The sequence below is a fragment of the Chiroxiphia lanceolata genome, chromosome 2 (assembly GCF_009829145.1).
Source record: "Chiroxiphia lanceolata isolate bChiLan1 chromosome 2, bChiLan1.pri, whole genome shotgun sequence".
Classification (NCBI taxonomy): domain Eukaryota; kingdom Metazoa; phylum Chordata; class Aves; order Passeriformes; family Pipridae; genus Chiroxiphia; species Chiroxiphia lanceolata.
The window spans coordinates 105,015,533-105,033,453 of NC_045638.1; the positions used below are offsets into that span (position 1 = coordinate 105,015,533).

At 43.0% G+C, this 17,921-nt stretch overlaps 1 protein-coding gene across 1 annotated transcript in view; it reads right to left on the reverse strand.

Annotated features, from left to right (window-relative positions):
* Positions 1-9,307, reverse strand: part of JAM2 (junctional adhesion molecule 2) — a 41,121-nt gene extending 31,814 nt beyond the window's left edge. The window contains exon 1 of the mRNA XM_032679682.1: positions 9,170-9,307. Within this exon, the coding sequence (XP_032535573.1) occupies positions 9,170-9,224 (55 nt within the window). The 5' untranslated portion in view covers positions 9,225-9,307. The remainder of the gene's footprint in view (positions 1-9,169) is intronic.
* Positions 9,308-17,921: the final 8,614 nt, after the last annotated feature.

Sequence of the window (17,921 nt, forward strand, 5' to 3'; positions counted from 1 at the left end):
CAGTCAAGGATTTGGACACAACTAAAAAGAAGACAGTAACTCTGTGTGGACTGTTACAGGCTTGGGGACTCAGATTGAAGTACAATTGGAACACAAATGAAATAACAAGCAGAGTACGCAGTGACAGAGGGAAAGCTGAGCTGAAAAAAAAATTTAGTTAAGTTTCTCTACATCTCCTATTGACAAACAGCTTCCCCAGATGACTTCTGCCCCCTAAAATAGCACTAGCTGATGTCCAGGATATAGGTCTTATTCAGAAAAGGAAAAAAATATAAAGCAACTGACTTACAAATGGAATTATGTGAAGGCCTCTTAGACTGTCTAGCAAGTAACAAAACCATACATCACACAGCCCAAAGGGTTGCTTCTTGATATCTAAGCATAATTCCACTATGGATGTATCTCCTCTCCCAGGTGCCAACTTTGATGTTACCAGTGGCTTTGGAGTATCTAAATGCATTTGCTACTAGTCACTCCAATACTACAACAGCATTGTCTTAAAAATCTTACACCTGTCTGCCCCAACCCTCCCTCTCTTAGTACGTTCTCAGATGTTGTTTTGCCCTATTCCAATATTGAAATATTGACTCTCCTTCCAGGAGCCTCTCAAATGATTATGACCTGTGTGTGATTTGCTGAGTCACATTACACCAGGGAGGACCATTATGCTGCTGAACAGAAGGCAACAGCAGCATTCATTGCAAGATACAAAGAATACTCAAATACTGACTAAAAATAAAGCATATATCATTCGCATAAAAATATTTACTGACATTTAAATGGAAAGCTACTAAGGTTTCTTGGAGGATAAAGACCTTTTCTGTACAAACTCTTCCAACATCTAACCATTGCTATTAATGAATTTTTATTTGGGCTTTATGTGGACACTAGAGGAAAAAGAAGGAAAAAAAAAAAGAAGAAAAAGGGAAAACACAAGACATCTTTCCCACTTTCCACAGGGGACCCTGTGACACATATTTGTTCTTTAAAAAAAAAAAAAGGCAGGAGGTGTGGACAGATACAAAGAAAAACCCAACAAACCAATAACACACAATAAAAGAACTCAAACCAGCAACATTTATCACAATTTTTGGTTTCTGAACAGCACTAAGCAGATACCAGTGATGTATCCCTTTGATACTTCAGTTTTAGAGACAATCCTCCTCTATTTAATCAGTCTAACAGTTAGGTGTTGGACATCTGAAAGAAGCTGGAGTTGTTTATGTGCAGTATAATTTCCTGATCACTTATAATCTTCTAAGTTTCAAGCAATGAAATATATGTATTTACGTGTTAGAAGTTACTAATATTTATACCTTTTCCCAAATTTTGCCATATAACATCTTAATTGGCAAGAGGTCACATTACAATTCAGCAGCAGCATTTGAAGAGTCTTCAGGCATATCACAGTTATTAAAAAAGCTTATATTTCTATTTAGAATTAACATAGGTAAGTTAAGAGTTAATTAATGCACACCCCTTTCCTATAGCATGGGTCAGCTAAGGGCTTTATTTTCTGCAATACCTGACTTACCCCAAGCTCAATACCACAACACCAGTCCATCAGACCCAGCAAACCCCTGTGACAAGAAAACAGTGGCTCAGAGTGCCCCAGCCAAGGCCATTACAGTGCCTCAATCCAGAATTGGAATGGTTTGGGTTGGAAGGGACCTTAAAGTCCATTCAGTTCCAACACCCTGCCATGGGAAGAGACACCTTCCACTAGACCAGGATGCTCAAAGTCCCATCCAACCTGGCCTTGAATGTTTCCAGGGCTGGGGCATCCACAGCCTTTCTGGGCAACCTGTGCCAGTGCCTCACCACCCTCACATGAAAGAACTGCAGGGGCTCCTGGCCAAGAGCACTCAAGGATCCTGGCACACAAAAGCCATTGCTTCTCATCCCCATCCACCTTTCCCTCTCAGATTTTTCTCTATTTAGGTGGGGAAGCAGACTTCCCAAATACAGAAGTATAGCCCTCTGTTATTAAATACCTGGGACATCGGAATCCCAGTTTTGGGAAGTGCTCAGCAACACCAGTTTGAACAGTGTCAAAGCTGCATCAAAGCCCTGTCACACTCCCTGAAATCCCAGTCAATCTGGCACAAGGGTACATAAAACAAGAGTCACAAAACAAAAAGCCAAGAGTTCAAGAGAGAATTTCTCACCTTTGTGGCTGACCTACTCAAGGACTGGAGTAGGGGTAGAAAATCAGTTTAGGTGGCACAACAGTTAACGTGCAAAAAAATCAATATTTACTTTTAAGACCATTTTATGGAAACAGTAAGGGTACTAGAGCTCAAAAGGTGCACAACATGCACCTAAACACATCTATGCATCCTACAGATATCATTCCAGATGATACATTTTATTCATTTTGTCATTATAGCTACTAGGTGGCTTTGGTTATGAGCCAGGCCCTCCAGAGATAAGTACTGTCTATACATTCTAATGGTAAACTGCTGTCTAACTCACATAATATGCATTCAAATGCTGCTCTTCTGCATATCATTTCATCTTATGTTTACAAGTATGCCAAGCACAAACACTTCTCCAACTCTAAGCCAGATCTAGCCAACATACGCAAGTTCTTAGCATAGGACCCCCCAGACTGTCTCTCAGTTTGTACTGGGCACTTTCTGCAAGCTGAGATACAACACATAATCATTTTGGTTTCTTTATTGTATTCATTTGAGCAAAAGTCACTTATCAGGAATGTTCCATCATTACCTCCAACTACTATGCTAGCAGTTTGTGAACAACGAATGTAGCCCACATTGTTAACATTATCTGGTATCAAAACAACCCTGTAATACATCATTTTTCCATCCAGATAATAATATGTTTTGTTTCCCTTTGAGTCTGATCCAGTGGTTTGGACGGGGTCAAAAACATGTTCAACACTTAAGAAGTTAATCCACCCCAGAGCTATGTAAATATATTCATTGAAAATTCATACCTGTAGGAGGGTTCTTTCCAGCTCAAGTCTGACCATTTCTTACCTCTTTAAACAGCCAAAATCAAGTTGTAGCTATTTCAATTCAAGTTTAATCTTCCCATCTCTTACTAAAGCTGCGAAGTTTTGAACTGGTACAAAGCAAGCATTCAGAAAGGTTTACTACCAATTTTTTCTATCATGTTTTCACCTGCAAATAATCTTTGCGTGAAACTGGATGCCTGGTTTAATTCCTATTAACAGACTTAGTTCCTATTAACAGACTTTAATTCCTATTTACAGACTTACTAGTGGTTCAACAACTACCACTGTTAGATTATTTGCTGTTGTTCAGAAATGGCCATTTTCTCTTTTTCCTTCTCCGAAAGCTCCTTCACCTCCCAGCGTGTGTTAGAAACCGACAAGTGAACAGGACCAGATGTTCAGCTGCCAAGCTCGCCTTCTGCCTGCTTTAAGAAATTTTATGTAAGCACTTGAATGCTTGATGATATATTGTGAGCACAGAGGTGACATAACTCACAGGAGTCCTCCAGACTTTAGAAAAAAAGTGACTTTAGAAATACAGGTGAACACAATTTGCTGTCTCATTCTTCGAAATACATATTCATTTCCCTAAAAAACCTCAGTATTTAGATGAAGGAAACAAAGTATTTGTCTTGATTACAAGACATCATAATATTTGCTTTAAGCTTCCTGAGGTGGAATTACAGCACAGTCACTTACAGTGCTTTGAGGAAGACACAACAGGCTTTTCTGCAAAAATGTTTTGCAAAAACTGATTTTTTCCGAAGTACTGGGAATGATAGAAGACATGCCAGAAAATGAAACTGTAACAAAGTTAGCTTCAAAAAATTGGAGGTAGGAGTGTGTGAGCAAACATGACTAAAATTAATTACTTGAAAACAAGTTGCTCTTCACCTTCCACATAAGGTTTCCCTCAGTTTCCATTGAAGTGCTCATCCCATGGTACTGAACTAGAATTGAACTAGCCACTGAATTACAAAGTAAGAACTTGTAAACCATCTCTTTTCCCATATGTATGTAACAAAGTTTTCATGGTGGAGAAAAAAAACACCAACCAGCCAAAGAAGAAAAACCAGCAATGAGACAGCTCATTGTATACATCCACAGAGACACTATTTTATGCCTTTTTTTTTTTTTTTGCTTGATATCGTTGTATAACTTCAAGGGAACCTTAATTTAGCCATTCCATATGGCCCTGGCAAACAGTCTGCAAGGGCAAATACAAATGTCTAACTTGTGCTTCAATTGCTTTAATATAGAAGATATTTATATTGCGATGTGGATGTTTCTGGCTGTGTCCACATTTCTTAGTAACTTTCCTTTACATAAGCATTTGCACTGGAGTCACCTCTAGCATTGCAAAGGGAAAGTAAGACACTAAGCCTTACTTTTAGAAAAGTGTTCCTAAAAGGGATTGCCAGGTGCAGGAAGCCAGTATAGACTGTGTAAACAGAACTGCTCCAATAGAAAGACGACATTTTCAGTGTTGATGGACTCTAAGTAGATCATACTGGATGTAAACTTTTATTACTAAAAAGTTGTTCCTGACCCTCCAAAAGCATCATCAACCCAAATTTACTCCCCCTCAAACAAGGGAAGCTTGCTTACTGCAGAAGGTTCACATGCATGTCACTATCTCCAGTGAAGAACTATCAATTGTGAATTTATGAAGAAACTGAATTTTCTTGATATCAGAAGATATTAAGAATTGTACAAGAAGATTCTCCCACACTTCACAAGAGGACTCCTCTCTAGCAACCAGCAGCACCTGGGGCAGCCTTTGAAGAAGGGTAAACACCTCCTCTAACTTTTTTAGCTCACTTCTTTAAAAACAGGTCTGCACACACCCCAAATAACATTTGGGGTTAGTCAGTGGGTGCGGACAAGTTTGGTAGCTCTAGGTCATGAAAGGTGAACCCAGGTGTTTTGTTAAATCAGTCAGCTGAACAGAAAATGTGATGTCAAAGTTCAATTCCTTCTGCTTTCTTACCTAATCATTTGCACTGGCATTGGCCAGTTTCTGCAGCAGAACCTGGCAGCTACCAAAACAGGCTGCAGTAGGAATTATAGGTATAATACAGGAAATAATCACAAAAACATCATTGTGTAATTCAGTTAAATGACCAATAGGAAGACCTCATCCAGGCTCAATTAGATCTGCTAATCACAGTGGTAGTTTTAACTCTCATTATTAATGCCAGATGCCCTATGATATTCACAGTTCCCAGAAACAGATATCCTACAACATGAACAAAGAATTGTTGCAACTTTAAAGCTGAGAAAACAGGTTTTCAGAGGCCAGGCAACAACAAAAACAAGTCCTCCCATTGCATATATCCACCTTAAACAGGGGAAACGAAAAAATGTGACTGTCTTGACATGACATTTCCAGGTATATTTCCTGTCTCTCGTTTGCAGTGAGGGAAGACAGTCACATTTATTTTTTCTTTTGCACATCCAGTAGCAGACTATGGTGCCAGGAACCTAAAATAAGGATACCACTGGGCCATCAGTGACCAGCTCTCTCTGCTGGAGAGAGACAGAGCCCCTGCCACAGAACAGCAGTTCTTCTGGCTGAGTCCTCTTAGGAATTCAGAGCCACTTCCAAGCAGCATGCCTAGGTTTAAGGAAAACAGCATGACTTGCTGAAATGCAGCAAAGGCCATGATTTCTGGAAGACATGCCAGTAACTCACAGCCAGTTTCTTCTGAGCCCTGAGGATCTAACTCAGAGGGCAAAATTTTGAAGGTTATAAAATGAGCTAGAGAGAAACATGTCTCCCTTTCAAAGACAGGAAAGTCTTCCCACCGGCTTCTCATAGAAGCATTTGGGTGTTTTGTGCAGTGTCACCACTGTCATTAAAGAAAAATGTTAGGCTGAAGACAGAAACACACATTTCTTTTCTGTAGTTAGCTTTTATTTGTTTGTCTATATTTAAGTAGCTTACTCTCCTCTCACATTTTACATTGAGGGTGTCTAAGAGTGTGCAGGTTTATAGACAGTGAGCAGCCTATAGCAAAGAAAAACTGCTTCTCACCTAAAACAGCGAGAGAAGGAACCTTTCTTTGATGCCTCTTTCCCTCATTGCCCCCTCAAAACCAGGTAATGCTTCACAGCATTACAGTGAGCAGGTATTGCTAGAGAAGTATGAAGTCCTACAAATTTAAGAAATCCCATCTCACCTGATTATGGTCTGATTTAGAAATGAGTTCCTTCCAAGCTAATCCAGCAAAGAGGGTTCAACTGAAGACTGGGGGTTGGCAGTATTCTCAAATGTGAGTACATCAGTTGTACCACACATATAGTCAAGACAGCACAGTTTAAAGACTTCCACTATTAATTCCTACAGTTAATGCAGTTATTGCTTGTTGGGCATGGGGGAGAAAGATACAGAGTTTCTAGAACAAAAAAGCCTTTTGTATCTGACTGAAAGATTCCTGAGGAATAAGAAATAGGGCTTTTTAAGCCAAAATAAACAAACAAAATATCACCTTATTTATTGCTCAATCAAACTAACCGGGTGAGTGCCATCAAATATTTATGCAAGAAGACTATTTATTGCCTCTGCACTGTCCTCACACAGACACATCTGCTGGATTAGCCTCCAGAATCATCAACTTAACTTTAAGTTTAATTTTAATGTACACTAATGCAAGAAAAATCACACTTAGAAGCTTGACAGAAAGACCAGTTCATCAGTACATATCTCCTCCAGAGTAGCCATGATGGTTAATAACAATAATTTCTGTACATTTTCTGTCCTGCCAACAGAGCTCCCAAGTGCTCTGTGGTACCTTTTAAAATTTTCCCAATACCATCAGTTCCAGAAGCTTGAGAGACAACATGATTAAAGACCCCCAACTCCTTTTCTTTCCCCTAAATTAAAGGTGAAAGGCAAGGCTTAGCTCAGAGAAAGCACTAGTTCTGCAGGTCACGAATACTTCTTAGTATGTTCTCACTGAAAATGTCTTGTGACCAACTTATTTATGGCCAGTCTTCGCGAACGAAGATTTGGGAAGGGTCTTTACCCTTCGAGCCTGCGCAGTGGATTTTACAGCTTTTAATTTCTGCAGCTCAGCTACCAAGAAAGTTCTCTACACCTGCTCCACAATATAATCATATAATCACAGAATCATTTAGGTTGGATCACTGGTGGGGCGGGACTGACCTGGGCTTTCCATCGAGTCCAACCCTTGACCAATCACGACCTTATCAACTGGACCAGAGCACTGAGTGCCATGTCTAGTTGTTCCTTGAACACTTCCAGGCATGGCAACTCCACCACCTCCCTGGGCAGTCCATTCCCATGCTTTACAACCCTTTCTGTGAAGGAATTTCTCCTGATGTCCAACCTGAACCTCCTGTGGCGCAGCTTGAGGCTGTGCCCTCTTGTCCTGTCACAGCTTGAGGCTGTGCCCTCTTCTCCTGTCACTGATTGACTGGGAGAAGAGACCAACTCTCATCCACCCTGCTTGCCGGGTATCAGTCACTCCTTTTCTTCCCCTCACTAGTTTCTGCCCACTCCCCATGCTCTCCAGAGCATGTGGGTCTCATACAAGAGACTGCTCAGCCCATATGCCTGACTTGGATGCCAGAATCACTCAGCCTTATTGTTCGTGTGAACGTGCTCCAGCCACAGAAGCAGCAGCAGCAGGCTCCAGGCTGCTGCTGAATTTCTGCCTAGATTTCCTCTGGCTCACAAACAATCAGCATCTGCACAGCCACACACCTACAGTCACTTTCTTCATGCAAAGACTTCTTATCAGCACCTTGCTGGTAAACCTGCTTCCCACCTGGTGTTTTTTGGGGAACTGGGACAGGAAGAGGAAAAAAACCCCAAACAAGTAAGTCTTAGAACAATGTAGGCAACAGACTTCAATGCACTGTACTGCTTCCAAACCACGCTCTATCATTTCCTCACTAGTCAAAGCCAGCACTGCTAACAGACACAGCTAACCAGAAAGTTGAGCAGCCTGAACAACCAAAACCCATCAACAAAAAAACCCCACAGCTCACTGGCTCAGATGCAACTAAGAAGAAATGAAGGAAAAAAATCCAAAGAAAATAGTATTTATTATTATTTCCTATATGAAAGAGAAAGTCTGTGCTAGCTGTTCATCTAACAGCCCAACATTTCCCTAAGGTCTTGCAGAAGCAAAGAGAGAGGAAAAGAGAAACCAACATGAAGCCAAAGACCTATCACACAGACATCACTTCAAGCCTCTCCTAAACAGGACTCATCTGCAAAAAGAGGAGTTTCCACGCTTAAGTTTCTGTTAGGTGAGGAGGAGTGAAAGGTAAACCTCAAAACATACCCAGCATGAGCACCTTGGATGTGCCATATCCGTAATGCACTGAGAACCCACCCCAGCCTGATCATTTCATTGCACAACTGTGCTACGTAAGTCTTCTCAAAACACTATTTCCACGTGTACCTCTTTCCCTAAAACACCAGCAAGATACAAGAAGCATAGAACAGGAGCACTGTAAGACGGTGATTAAAGCGACAGCCTTAACACGACTGGCACTGTAACACTGTGTGTTAATTCACTGCTTCTCCGCAGGTATCTGGCCCCGTGATCTGTATTTCTCTTATTTCCCATACGCTTTCTGGGTGGGGAACCTTTTCCCAATTTATTCTAATATTCCCTATTCCCCTCTAGTTTTCAAGGAGTTAACACAATAGGACCAGAAAAATATTGGACACAGAACTCTGTCCTGGAACAGCAGCATTCAGCGCCGTCAACAGAAAACACACTCGCGGTCCCTCGCTCATTCACCTTGTAAAGGCCATCAGAAACGCAAACTACGCAGCCCGCATCCTAAAGTTTGCACGGCGGCAGAGAACCGCTGGCTTGCGCTCAAACAGGCCGGGCTTAAACAGGTTACATCTGTGTGAAAACAAGAGACACATGGAAATAATCAGCGCGCACCGCCCCGGCTGCGGCGTTCGCTCGCATTTCGCCGCTGGAGATGCGAGTTGGCTCCTCTGGCTCCGGGGCGAGGGAGGGGAAGCGACTCCCCCTCCTCCCCGTCCCGGGGTTGCGGGAACACACACAGACACGGATACACAACCACACCTCGGGGGCAGCGTCCCCCCGCAGCCCAGCGCCGTGCGGGGCGGGAGCCGGGGCGCTCCCGGAGGCAGCGGAACGCGGCAGCCCCGCGGGGAGGGGACGCGGCACTTACAGCTCAGGACCCCCAAGTAACCGAGGAGCAGCAGGCGGAGGCCGGGGCTCGCCATCTTCCCGGCGGCGGAGCAGGGCCGGGGGCGCGGAGCGGGGCGGTGTCGGGGGCGCGGTGCCCGCGGAGCAGGTGCGGCAGCCGGGGCGCAGCGCCCGCGCCGCCCGGGCTCTGCCTCCTCCCCGCCGCCGGGGCCGCCCCAAACTTTTAACGTGTTCGAGGAGGCGCCTCCCCGCCCCGACCGCGGGAGCCGAGGCTGGACGCGGGGATGTGCCCTGGCCGAGCGCCCGCCCGCCCTGGAGCGCGGAGCAGCGGCGGACACCCACTCTGGGAGCATCCCTCTCCTCCCCTGCGCATCCCGGGGGCTGTGCTGTCTTGTATCCAGCAGCCCTTCCCTCCGTTATGTTCGTTTATTTTGAAACTGGGATATCGTCATTAGCTCAAGGACATTTGTTGCAACAGAATAAACTTTTCTTTGAGAAAAGCTTAAACTTCTCAAAGGAGAGCGTTGTCCCTGTTAGTACGTTTCCCGAAGGCAAAGCTACCCGGGGTGGAAGTAGGAATAACGAGGTAGAACCACGGCACAAACACTTGAATGTTCCGGCTGGCAAAAAAGCGATGTGAGGGTGAGGCGCTGTTTTAAACTGAAGGAAGTCACAGTCACTCCTTGTGCCCGTCTGTGCAGCTGAGCTGGACAGAATCCCACCTACAGCAGGACATGGAGCACACGGTGACCTTCAAAGCCTTTTATATTATTAGTTTATACCAGTCCGGGAGGTTTTTGATTAAATATACAGGAGGTGTAATGGCCCTTTAAATTTATGAATCAAGGAGAATTATTCATCGTGACAGGTAATAGTGCATCTGAGTAGTTTCCAATGACATCTTAAAAATACATTACCACTGATGTAAAACCGTTCTATAACAAGAAAGGTATCACAAGTATTTCTTTGGCAATCTGAACAGCAAGACTGGCTATATTTTGTTAGACTGCAGCAAAACATGGAAAGATTATTTATAAATAAATTCTCTAAGACCTATTTTAATGGAGACCAAGGAAGTAGGATGCCGTGATGCTCTTTGCGTCAAAATCTTCTTAGCTTATTTTTCGGGTGGAAAAAATGTATGTGGCACACAAGTAATATTTCTGAAAAAAATCTGCAAATATAAATATGTAAGTATATATATATGTATATATATATATGTATATGTGTGTGTCCAGTATATATTACCAGTGCGTGACATACATTTCATAAAATCAAAACTGTCCTATTGAAAACAGAAAAGTTCTTTATTTTGTGTCCCAGCGCATCATAACTTTGAGCACAGACAATGATTCATAGATTTCAGTAGGACTACTTTACTATTTGAAGTCAGATAGCGATAGAAATAGTGTCTTGATATAACATTTAGATATATGGGAGCAGACTGGTGGGAAAAATATAGAGGTGGTGAATGTTAAGAAATGGCAGTATGGAATTAAACTAAAGGATATGTCAGAGGATGGCTGTTAAAGCTGATGTTGATGGACAACTTAATATGTGTCCTGGGCTGCACTCAAAGCAGTGTGGGCAGCAGGAGAGGGAGGGGATTCTGCTCCTCTGCTCTGCTCTGCTGAGACCCCACCTGCAGTGCTGCCTCCAGCTCTGGGGTCCCCAGCACAGGAAGGACATGGACCTGTTGGAGTGAGTCCAGAGGAGGCCATGAGGGATGGAGCACCTCTGCTATGAAGTCAGGCTGAGAGAGTTGGGGCTGTTCAGCCTGGAGAGGAAAAGGTTGTGTGAAGACCTCAGAGCACCTTCCAGTATCTGCAGGGGGCTACCAGGGAGTCACAGAGGGACTCTTCTTCAGGAACTGTAGGGACAGGACAAGGGGTAATGGGTTCGAACTGAAAGTAGGTTTAGATTAGATATTTAGAAGAAGTTCTTTACTATGAGGGTGGTGAGGCCCTGGCACAGGTTGCCCAGAGAATCTGTGGCTGCCCCATCCCTGGAAGTGTTCAAGGCCGGGAGTGATGGGGCTTGGAGCAACCTGGTCTAGTGGAAGGTGTCCCTGCCCATGGCAGGGGAGGCTGGAACACGATGATTTTTAAGGTCCCTTCCAGCCAGGCCATTCTATCATTCTATGTAATGGCAACGAATCGATGAAGGGGAATGAAGAGATTAATTGGAAGGAGAAGGTATCCCATTAGATGATGGGATGAAGTTTAGACCTGTACCATAACCTTTCCACCACAGTAAACATTCAGTTCTAATTGGCCAAACACATAGATTTACATATAAGCTTTAATTTGTATTTTGTAAACATGATTCTTATACAACAGTAAATTCACTTAAATCCACAGGGTTTATATAAGCATGAGGTCAGAGTAAAGTTCCTTTTTTCTTTTCACTGTTTCATTTGTCTTGCAAGTGAAGCAAATGCCTAGTGCAAAGGATTGTCTCTCTCACATTTCTGTGACTTTTTGTAGTACAGTTTATACTTGCTTTCCATTCTCCTCTTTTATTTCAACATCTAGATCATGGTTTCTCTGCTTGCTTGATACAACTGCAGGAAATACCAGCAATTAAATGTCAGTATTCTAAATGCATTCACAGAATTACTGGAAAAGTGGTTGTAATGCATACAATTCATTTAATATATACACTTTTTCTGTATGTAGATTGCTGAACAATGGGATTCTTAAAAGTACTGTTAAGTATCTTGTTAGAAGAGCACAAGACTGCTCTCCATATTTTTCATCTTTTAAAGTTGAATGTAGCAAAAATATTTTCATTAAAGAGCACATAGAGGCCCACATGGAAGAATTTGTTTGAGATGCTCAGTTTAGCAGTTATTCTTGGAGAACTTTCCATAGAACTTTCCATAGAGACTCCTTTTTAGAATAATAAAAACAATCTGTGATTAACATCTGCACACAAAACGCTGGTCAAGAATAGCTATCTTATTTTGTAATAGCTGTTCTAGTCAAGTTCTTTGTATAGAAAAGCCTTTAAGAATGGAGTGGAATTACAACATGATTTCAAGATTTGAATGTTTCTTATTGATTTCAGGAATTCATTAAACAAAGGATTGTCCTCATTTTATTTGATGATATTTTAGATAAATCTACGTTCTTACATTGCGATGGAATACTTTCTCCTTTTATTGAAACTTTCTATTGCAAATGTGAAATGCTGATGATAATCTGTTCCAATAGTTAGAGTTTACCTCTTCTGTTATGGTACCATCACTCTGTCAAAGAGTTCTGTGAAAAAAAAGTTTTGAAAAATAATTTGCAAAAATTCTGTGAAAACCTATAAGCCAAAATTCTGACTGTTCACTTTAGGAACATTTATTTTTTCTTATCTATAGGATGATAAAAATTAATAAAGAGAGGGCTTACTGTTATTGGAATTTACGTTGTTTAGGTTTTGATCAAGAAGACACCTTTGAATATTTTTCCATACTTAAAGAAGAAGAAGAAACAGATTTTTCCATATTTCTAAAAAGAGAAATAATATGTTTGAGGTGGTCAGAGATGCCATTTGGGATTCAGTGTCATAGCCTGTGCATTAAATCTCTGTACACATCTTTTTTCCAAGCACACGAAATTGTGGTCACACATATTTGCTCTAGTAAGTGATGAAGACAGGAGCACAGAGCTGTAGAGTAACTGCTCTGATGTGATTCTGGTCACAGCAATGGGACAAATTGAGGGAAAACTCTTTTGTAAAACTGCTAAAACAGATTCCATTTAATAACTAGCTTAATCACCATATGCATATTTTATGATCCGTGTTTTTCCTGAAACTCATTGGTCAATGTGCTATGTATTTTTTGTGGTGCTGAGACTGCCAGCCTGCAGTACATTGAATCTATCAGCCTGAAAGCCTTGCTCTTTAGTGTGAAGAATTATCAGCAGCCACAGGCCAGTATATACAATTTAAGGGATATTTTTTTTTCATTGGCAATTTTAGTTATCATCACACCTAGTTTTTTATAATGTTCTGGGATATTGCTTTAACAGCTTCCACTCCCCTAGTTACAGAAGGTCTCATCTCCTTTCAACTTCTGTGGCATCTTGTTAATTTTTTTTAGTTGCTCCATGTTAATTGTTTTAACTCCTGTCTGGGGAAAAAAAAAAATCTGAATTAGCTGACAGGTTATCTGCTTGTTTTGTACTTTGAAACTGAAAACTCTGAGCAAGTACAGTTTTAAGAAAAAAATAAAATGAAATTCAGATATTCTTTTTTTTCCACCGAGCTGTCGTGGATGGCTGTTTAAAGCCAGAGCATGCCATGGATTAGTTGCCTGGCTGTAATGGACTAGAGTGCTGTGAAAGAACACTGTATCTCTAGACTGTTAAAGTATTTCATCTCTAATGTGTCCGCCAAACCTAAACCAAGAAGGCCACAAAATGTGAGGGTAGAACAAGATAACAGTAATACAAATTAATTGTTTCCAGTAGCTTTTTCCAGTGAAACCCCCCACCCTCCGCCTCCATTTTCTGGAATGTCTTGTATGATTTTATCTTTGACTTGCAAAGCACAGAATCAATGCCTTTTTCTTTATTTCAACTGAATTTGCAAGATTACAGCAACTGAGTAGGCAGCTCAGTAGCAATCAAAGGTACATTTCTAAAAACATCCATCAAATAGGATGGCATTGTAGGACACTTCCCAATTCAACCTAAGAAACAGTTGACAATGCATTAACCACAATGCTGATGGTGGTGGATTCAGAATTATTTTGCCATGGTGTTTATAATGCTTTACTGCTCGCTGGGTAAAAAACTGGCTGGATGGCTGAACCCAGAGAGTTCTGGTGAGTGGTGTTAAATATGGTTGGCGGCCGGTCACCAGTGATGTTCCCCAGGGCTCAGTGTTGGGGCTAAGTTTGGAGAGCAGGAAGGCTCTGCAGAGGGATCTGGACAGGCTGGATCGATGGGCTGAGGGCAATGGGCTGAGGTTCAACAAGGCCAAGTGCTGGGTCCTGCACTTGGGACACAACAACCCCCTGCAGCGCTACAGGCTGGGGACAGAGTGGCTGGAGAGCAGCCAGGCAGAAAGGGACCTGGGAGTGCTGGTCGATGGTGGCTGAACATGATCCAGTGTGTGCCCAATGGCCAACAGGGCCAATGGCATCCTGGCCTGTGTCAGCAATAGTGTGGCCAGCAGGACCAGGGCAGTGATTGTCCCCCTGTGCTGGGCACTGATGAGGCCACACCTGGAATCCTGTGTCCAGTTTTGGGCCTGTCACAACAAGAAAGACATTGAGGTTCTGAAGCACATCCAGAGAAGGGCAATGGAGCTGGGGAAGGGTCTGGAGTGTGAGTCTGATGAGGATCAGCTGAGGGCACTGGGATTGTTCAGCCTGGGAAAAGGAGGCTCAGGGAGGATCTTGTCACTCTGTACAACTCCTTGAACGAAGGTTGTATCCAGGTGGGGGTTAGCCTCTGCTCCCAGGTAACAAGCGACAGGACAAGGGGAAACAGCCTCAAATTGTGCCAAGGGAGGTTCAGCTTGGATAATAGGACAAATTTCTTCACAGAGTCACCAGCTCTAGAAGTGCTCAAAAAATGAGTAGACATGGCACTTCACCATATAATTTAGTGGGCATGATGGTATTCAGTCAAAGGTTGGACTTTGATGGTCTTGGAGGTCTTTTCCAATCTAAATGATTCCATGATTCTGTGGTGTTATGAAGAATGCTTCTCAAGGTGTAGTTACACTGCATATTGTTTTCCAAGGCCATTGCTGCCTCTGGCCATGGATTACTGCTGTCACTTCGCTTGTGCACAGAAATGAGTATATGAAATAATGTGAATGATGTGAACAAAACAATCTTTCAACAATACTGATCCTGCAATTTGTATCTCTTCAGTGACCTTGTGTTCAGGGCCTTGTACAGTGCTGCTACCCTTGTCTACCTAGAGGGCAAGAAGTGAGAAACAGCCCAGAATGGCAAAGGAGGAGCAAGATTTTTTAAGCCAGTCTTACTTTTGAAGCAATTTGAAGTGAGGTCAGAGCTGGCCTTGGGACCATGAGGGTGATAAACTGTCACAGTTTGTCACTTATGCACTCCTTTGGAGCCACATACCACGGCATAAGAGCAATTACAGGGTTCCTGTTGCCTCAGAGGGCAACCTCTCATAATCTGACCATTATGAAATAACAGCCACAGTTTTCCTGAAAGTCAAAGGGCTTTATGAAGATGGATACCTTACAATTATTCTTGGACAGTTCTGTTACCCATCTCTTCTCTATACCACAAATGGGCTCAGTGTTGTGACATGCCAAAAGCCACTGGACTTCAGTGAAACCCTTCCCAGAGTACTTGTCAGTTGGAAGGCATTTGTCTTTGGGCACTGAGGGATCAGTAGCTGGGGAATTGCAGCAGGTCTGTACATCCCAGGCAGCTGAGAGTAACCCCCATCTGCTCTCAGCTCAGACCATGGGGTTTGAGTGCACTCAGGATTTTTTAGCCTCTCACTGTCGTCTTCAGTGTTACAAGTCCCAGATGATTTTTTTAATCTGCATTGTGCTTCCAGAGCAACATCAAATGAGTAAAAGAGGGAGCAGATATTCTACCATAATTTTTCTGATGATCCATCTGAATAAAAAGCTTCAAATACTTGTACAAAATAAGGTTTAGAGATTAGAAAGTAGCAATTTAAAACAGAGAAACATATAATAAAGTGTGCAGTATCAAATAGGATTTTATTCCTGTCACTCCCTCAGAGCGACAGAACAGGGTTTGTTTCTGTCTTCCATTCTCTGAGCATTTTGCATGTATCTCCTCATAGAATAAAAGTGTTCTTTTTATACCCTACATTGTTAACCTTGTTTTGCTTGTAGTTTTTTTTTTAAATGATTATGTGATGTTATCATTGACCACATATGATTCCTCGAGCCACAGAATAAAAAGCTAATAGAAGAAACAGTGTAGTTGAGCTGTAATGACACAAATAGCAACAGCATCGTTATGTTTTAAATAACTTGTATTTAACTCATTTTAACAAATGAGGAAGCAGGATGATTGACTTGATGAAATTCTTAACCTATCAAATAATGTAATGAAGGGCACGAATAGCTACTGTACTTGCACACCTGGTTTTTGGGATGAGAGCCCAGGTGAACTGGGAAGCCAAACCAGGGGGAGCCAGCTGTCCCACTGCTCCATGGATGTGTTGCCCCAGTGGAAAATTCTCTGGGTTTTTTGGGTTTTTTTAGTGCTGAGTTTAATTACGTGTTTTAGCTCTTAATGGCACTAATTCAGTGTGACTGTTTGACGCTGGCTTCCTGATGGCCATTATTTTGTTGTTGCCAACTGAGGATCAAGATGAAGATCACCATCAGCTAAATTGTTAAGCATCAAAGCAAATTCTTTTATTTCACAGATTTTAATAAGTTTTAATCCAAACCACAGTTCTCCTACATGGGCAGCAGCTAGTTTCCACTTGGGTTCAATCTTCTGGGGAGGAAGGACAGCTGGGAGGTGTGGGAGGTTGACCCTGGCTGGATGCCAGGTGCCCATAAAGCTGTTCTGTCCCTCCCCTGCTCAACTGGCCAGCAGAGAGAAAATACAAAAGGCTTGTGTGTTGAAAGATTACTCACCAATTACCATCACAGGCAAACCAGACTCAGTTCAGGAAAATTCATTTAATTTATGGACAATCAAATCCAAGTAGAGTAGTGAGAAACAAACTCAAATCTTAAAAACACCTTCCCTCCACCCCTTGCTTCTTCCTGGGCTCAACTTCACTCCTGAATTCTCTAGTTCCTCCTCCCTCCCAGCAGCACAAGGAGATGGAGAATGTGGGCTGTGGTCAGTTCATCACACGTTGTCTCTGCCACTGCTTCCCCCTTGCAGGGAGGACTCCTCACTCCCTGCTCCAGCGTGGGCAGGGGAGCCTCTGCTCCAGGATCTGGGGCGCCTCCTCCCTCTCCATCTGCACTGACCTTGGTGCCTGCAGGGTTGTTCCTCTCACACATTCTCACTCCTCTCTTATCTCCCTGTAGTTGCTGCCACACAGTAACTTTTTTCCCTCTGAGGTGCTGCCACCATGGCTCAGCCTTGGCTAGCAGCAGGTATGCCTTGGATCCAGCTGGCATTGGCTCTGTCGGACACAGGGGAAGCTTCTGGCAGCTTCTCACACAAAAATACAGAAGGGGGTCTCCCCTGTAACCCCCTGCTGCCAAAGCCTGGCTACGCAAGCCCAGCGCAGGTGGTCAGTGTTGGCAAAGGGGGGCTGGCACTGGGGTGCTGGAGTTATATGGTTTTGGGATGACATTCCTGCCCAGGGTACTCCACAGAACTGCTCCCCAGGGCAGTGGCCACAGTGCTCATGTGAGCACTCACAGAGCTCATGGAGTGTTTAGACAACACTCTCAGAATCCCAGAATGAGTCAGGTTGGAAGGGACCCCAGTGGGTCATTTGGTCCAACCTCCCTGCTCAAGAAGGGTCATCCCGGAGCACATGGCACAGGATTGCATCCAGATGGTTCTGGAATATCTCCAGTGAGGGAGACTCCACACCCTCTCTGAGCAAACATGGTGTGATTCCACAACCTCTCTCTCAGGCACATGATGGGATCCTTGGGGCTGTCCTGTGCAGGGCCAGGACTTGGACTCTGATAATAGAATCATAGAATCATAGAATTGTAGAATGGCCTGGGTTGGAAAGGACCTTAAAGATTATCTTTCTCCAACCCCTTGCCGTGGACAGAGACAACTTTCACTGGATCAGGTTACTCAGAGCCTTGTTCAACCTGAC